General features: G+C 36.1%; 1 protein-coding gene across 10 annotated transcripts in view; it reads right to left on the bottom strand.

Moving 5' to 3' along the window:
* Window positions 1–3,325: 3,325 nt before the first annotated feature.
* Window positions 3,326–6,000, bottom strand: part of Ranbp3l (RAN binding protein 3-like) — a 60,875-nt gene continuing 58,200 nt past the window's right edge. For all 10 annotated transcript variants that reach the window (XM_087639859.1, XM_087639867.1, XM_087639870.1 and 7 more), the window contains one exon: window positions 3,326–4,273. In XM_087639859.1, coding sequence (XP_087495985.1) covers window positions 4,230–4,273 — 44 coding nt within the window. In that variant the 3' untranslated portion in view covers window positions 3,326–4,229. The remainder of the gene's footprint in view (window positions 4,274–6,000) is intronic.

Raw genomic sequence — 6,000 nt, 5'->3', positions numbered from 1 at the left:
CAGGGCAGGTTGGGGGCGTTTGGTTGACTTACTTTTCTAATCCATGATTATGGGAACTACCAACCTTTTTAACTTCTCCCTGTGCTTACTTCACCACTACTGTTTCCAAAGTTACCAAATGACCAGATGGAAGTTCAGAAGATACCATTTAGTTCTTAAATCACTCATTTTTGTGAAAGCACTGGGGTGGCTCAGTTCTTTCTGGAGTATTTGGCTGTTGTTTCTTGGCACACAATCGCTAAGGGTGTTCCTTCCACCTTTCAGTCCCCCTCTTTCTAGGCCTGTCTCTTTTCTAGCATTCTCCCTCATCATTTTCCACCCCTACTCCATTCTACTTGGTGAATCCATGTGCTGTTGTGTAATGAAGAGTTTGGGCCTTGAAAGACTGACTCAAATCCCAACTTTAGTGTGTATTTACTTTGTGAACCTTGAACTGGTTGTGTAACCTTTCTGAGCCTATTTTCTCATTTATAAAACAGTAGCGACCTTGTAAAGTTGTACATCAATGGATAAATACCTGACCCCATGTCTGCTGTGAATTAGACCCTAAACTACTAGTCCCCTTTGCCTTAAATGACTTCAGCTATTACCAACATCATTAGCCCATACGGTTCCTCTAAATTTCAAATTCTTACTCATAGCTTTCTATAGGATGATGTCACTTCGGTTCAAATGTACAACATGTGAGTGGACACTAAATTATATTTGACTAGAACACCCTATCAGGTGCTAGAAACTGAACGATAAAGAGTCTCTGTTCTTTAGGAGCCAGAGGTCATACAATGGTAGAATTCTACAGAGTGCTTTATAAGAATTAAGAGGAGCATGTTTGGAAGAATGTCCTGAAGTAACAGGTCGTAAAATAGTAGTGCCATCAAGAATGAGAAGGAATTTCTGCAAGAGAAATAGCATAAACAAATGTGTAGAAACCCAGTGGAGGAGCAATTTGAATTCCTTGTAAATCATGAGTAGTACACAACACTGGGAAGCTATGGAGAAAGCTTACAGTAAGTATTATAGTGACACTAAGGAGCTTGGTTTTTATGCTATATATACTAGAAAGCCACAAAAAAATGACAATAATTAGCATAATTAGCTTTGCAAAACCATTAAAAATTTTTCTTAAAGGGCATGCAGTAAATAAACCCCTGAAGAGATGTTCAGTCATATTAAAAATCAGAAAGATACAAATTAAGTTCATAGCGAAATACTCTTATCCAATAGATAGATAGAAATTAAGAAATCCTAGTAATATTCTAGTAGAATACTATCAAATCATCAAGACCTTATTAGGCTAAACCATTCATCTGTCATTTCCATAATTCCACCATTACTAAGGTTTACAAATACTGTCTTAGAAGTTCTACTATACTCCTATAATCCAGTTTGATAAGTGTGTCTGGTATTTTAAAAAATTAATCAGTATAGTAGAGTATATTCTGTAAATATGATCTGACCAATACAAAAGCACAAAACTCCTGGAACTCCTTTGACAGGGTATCAGTTTCACATACTCTCAGACAAAAAGGAAAATTTTAAAGATACCAGATTTCAAACTCTAATCCCAGTGGTACAATATTGCAAAGCCAATGTGGTTTTCTAATAAATGATCCATGCAACAAATGATAGCCACACCTTAAGCTGACACTACTGTTCCTACCATTTTCTGAACACACTGTCTGTCACTGATACCTGAGGTTTGGAGGTTTCCAGGTCTTCAATGTACTCTTCCCGGTTTGTGCACACTCGTGCACATGTAACTCTGAGAGATGCACACCCCTTCTTCACAATTGTCATATAGTCTAGGACTTGGACAGTTATTTTCCCTGTGGTTGAAGGGCATCTCTGGCTATAAAAAATGTGAGTGGTGGTTTGAGAAATGCCCCCCATAGGTTCAAGTATGTGAACACTTAGCTCTGGTTGGTGACACTGGGATACGATTTAGGAAGTATGTCACTGGCGTTGGGCTTTGAAGGTTTATAGCCTGGTCCCTCTTCCAGTCCACTCTGGCTTCTGTGTGTGGCTGCAGATGTGAACTCTTAGCTTCCTTACTGCCTGCATACTACAAGGCTTCTCCACCACTATGTATTCTTTCTCTGGAACTCTGAACTCAAACCAAGACTTCCTTCTGTAAGTATCCTTGGTTCTGATACTTTATCACAGCAACAAAAAGGATGTAAAATAATCTTTTGTAACAGGAAACATTTGTAATGATTCATAATTATGCTAAACAACTATTGAAAGGCAAATACTATTGAAAGGCAATATTTAGATTTTCTTTATATAAGATACATAATTCAATATAAAATTAGATACATATGTAATATATTTGGAGATTAGTTAATCAGATTTTAATTTAAAAAAACAGCTTATATGGGAATCCAGAGTGTAAGATACACACTCATCTGTCTGAATAACTTATGAAAGTGAATATTATTGTATAATTGATTGCTTCACACTGAAAGGAGACAAGGAAAGTAGAAAACACAAAAAGTGGTGGCAGGGTAAGGCTAGATGAAAATACAAGGTAAAGAAAAACTAGGAAATATTTCTTCTAATCAAGATGGAGGACTCTTGCACCGAATGTTGTGTCTCTGCTCTGTGTCGCTGTTTCACGACCCTGAGGTTGGCACTGTCTCTCTGCCTTGCTGACATTCTAACCTACTCGGGCACCTCCTGGCATTTCTGCATAGGTTACAAGTAAGTCTGTTTCTCACTTGCCATCTGTGTGGAAGACCAAAGAAATTCAGTCAATTCAACTTATATTAAAATATTTGGAACACACACAGACAAAAATGACTTCGTTTCCATTCCAGTGTGGTAACAAGAAGAAACATGCCAAGAGATAAAGGTCTCTGTTCTCTGCTTCACTTTAACAAGCACAAAGCTAACATCCTACAGGTGAGCCAATACTTTATCTTCTTCAAAGGCCTCCCTGATTATGTTTCTAGTAAGAAGTATCTGATTTCTTTCTACCACAGAGTGGGGGGGGAGACAGAATTTTAATTATCTGCGTTTACTCCTTCCCCTGATGGTAAGTCTTTCTTCTCTATACCTTTTCTCTCTTCTTCCGAACATATTAATTCAATCCCACTCTAAAAGACCTTGTCCAGCCGTTATATGCTAACCTTCAGATTTGAGCTGAGATTTGGTTAACAAATATGCATACGCGGATATTTGGCTGTATGGAGGCAGTAAAGCACTGCCAACTTCTAAAATATATTTTCACATGTATGTTTCCAAAGGATATTTTCTTCGACGTAGCAGTTTGTAAAGTTACGCCCTTATTACAAGGGTATCAGGGTTCAGCACACATTCAAAACAATTTAGGATCTTGAATCTTTATTCTGTAATGAGATGGTTTAGGGCTACTAATAAAATAGAATATGGCTAAATTCTGACATGGATCTTTCATGCATGATTCATAAAGAATCTCTAAAATATGAAAAAGGCATAAAACATCTGTAAAATCATTGAAATCATATGACAATGATGGGAGTTGAGATACTCATTTGGCCATATACAATACATTTGTTATAAAATGGCTTCTGCATAGCCTTACACTGACTAGACTATTAAGACATAAATAAAGCACATTGATATTTGCCTTCTGTATATTTGTGACACATATGTAATACATTACATTTTGTTCCATTATTTATCAACTCTTGTGAGCTGATTTTGAGTCAAATATGGAAGATGCAATGGATAAAAGTCCTCAAATGGACACTCTTGTAAAAGAATTCTTACTTGAACTATGTATTAGGAGATTCAAAGTATACGTGAAAATATACATTTCATATGATTTAATGAAATGCCTTGCAGTTATATTTTTTTAAAGAGATGACTGTAAATTTAGTAAAATATTTGTTCTATAGCCAGACAATGTATGGCTTAAAATAAATACTTTAGATATTTATCAAAGGTTTATCAAAGCCAACATTTGTACTTTTAATTAATATATCCATCAATGTGATGAATAGTCCAAATTAATTAACAAATCCTATTCTAGAGTAATCCACAAAAGGATAAATTCTGAAGTTCATTTCTTAAATTCTGTCCACAATAATAAAAATGTAAAACATAAAACTTTTAATTACAATAATTGTGTTTGTTTCTTTCATTAAAAAAAACTCTTTAAGGTGGGAGTAGAGTCTTCTCAGGATGGTCTGGCGTTTCAGTGGAGTGGCTACTCTTTCTGTAGATGTCACGTTTTTAGCAGAGAAGGCTTACAAACAGACAATTGACTGTCTGTGGTTCCACCTTGAAGGATCTGTGATAAATTTAAAATATCTTATTACACAGTATTATATTTAGACTTAATATCAAATGCAGATAAACATAAGTAGCTTAGTGATAAAGAAATGAAAGATAAAAATGTTTTTATAATTAACATTAGAAAATATTGCTAATAATTTTTACTCCCACCCTATAGCAAACGTAGTTGGTGTGCTCTTCTTTCAAGCTTTTGGATTTAATATCATCATCATCACCATCATCACCATAATCTTTATCATCATCATCATTTTGTGTTTGTGTGATGGGGGAGCACACGTGTGCAAGGCATATGCACAGAGGCCGGAGGATAAGTTAGTGATGTTGGTTCTCTCCTTCCCACTTCACATATGTTCCAGGGCTCAAACTCCGGTTGTCAGGCTTGCCTGACACAAGCTTTGCATGCTGAACCATCTCACCAACAATGTTACTAATAATCTTAAAGATGACATTTTCTGACAAGGAAAATGTTACTTAATTCATAGGCAAACATACATTTTATAGCTTCTGTAACATTCTAGCACTGCTTGGGAGACATCCTGAAGAAGAGATTGGGCAAGGGGAAACAAGGCAGAGGAAAGGGTCTGGCGATTGACAGCTGCCTTACACTGTTTCCATTGATTTAGCAGTAAGAGAGTTGCATATCAACCCTCCCAAAAGTGAAAGTTTCAGGACTGTGTCTCATTGATTAAGTTTTGTGGTCTCCTCTCTATTTCAAGTTGACATTTCTAACAGACTTCATTGTATTGTGGACAATATAAACATATAAAAGATAATTTACTTATCCCTTCTATAGAATTTAGAGAATCATAAACCCTCTGCTCAATAGATTTGTTTAAAGTAGAAAATCATACTCCTGTAATTCTTAGGCTTACTAAATCAAGCAACATGTGATCCTAATCTGCACCTATGGTAGAATTTTCCTTTTAATTATAATTTTAATATTAAAGTCTTTCATCCTGTTTTATATGTTCTTTGATAATTTTTTAAATAATGTATAATTAAAGCAGCTTTAAGGTTTTAAAATGATTGAAAGTTGGGAATGCTCATTGCATTATCATTTGATGTTGTTAAGTCCCAGTAGATGGAATTCAGGGTAAGTGAAATTGTCACTGAAAATGACTGCATGACTCCTTTAGATTAGCTACAGCCATAGAACAGAGCAGCACTTACGAGGTCTTTGGCACCGCCCCCCACCAACAATGATGTATAGTTCTTTTAAACACACACATCAGGACAAACAGTCAACTCTGAAAACCTGTTTGCTCCTGATTCAGTTTCAGCCTTAGTAAATTCTCACCCAGGTTTAAATAGTCGTCTTTTTTTGCCCTCGTCAAAGGAGGACCTTGCAGATAATAATACTTACACAATTTAGGTGTTTCTCTAAGCAATCAAATTCCAAAAAAGGAACAAATAGGATTTTCAGGACTTAACTAGATTTACTGGATCCCCATTGCATACACTGCTAATTCCTCCAGCTAAGCCATTGACTGGACCGTGGGTAATGAGTATGCGTAGTGCTTACTTTCAAGGCAGCAATGTACTATGTTCAATTGTGAAAACAGTCTTTTTGGAATTGATAGGCAGATGTAGATACTGACTTGAAGATCACTCTTAAAAGACAGATTTTTTTTTCCAACCCACTCCTGGATTCAAACAGCCAGGCTCCAACCACCACTCACTCAGAACAGCTGAAGAGCCTCTTCAATAAACTGGCCTGTGCTT

This window comes from Rattus norvegicus, chromosome 2, assembly GCF_021556685.1.
Source record: "Rattus norvegicus strain SHRSP/BbbUtx chromosome 2, alternate assembly SHRSP_T2T, whole genome shotgun sequence".
In the NCBI taxonomy this organism is placed as follows: Eukaryota; Metazoa; Chordata; class Mammalia; order Rodentia; family Muridae; genus Rattus; species Rattus norvegicus.
Note: the sequence above shows the minus strand (reverse complement) of the source record. Positions and strands in the feature narration are given on the sequence as shown.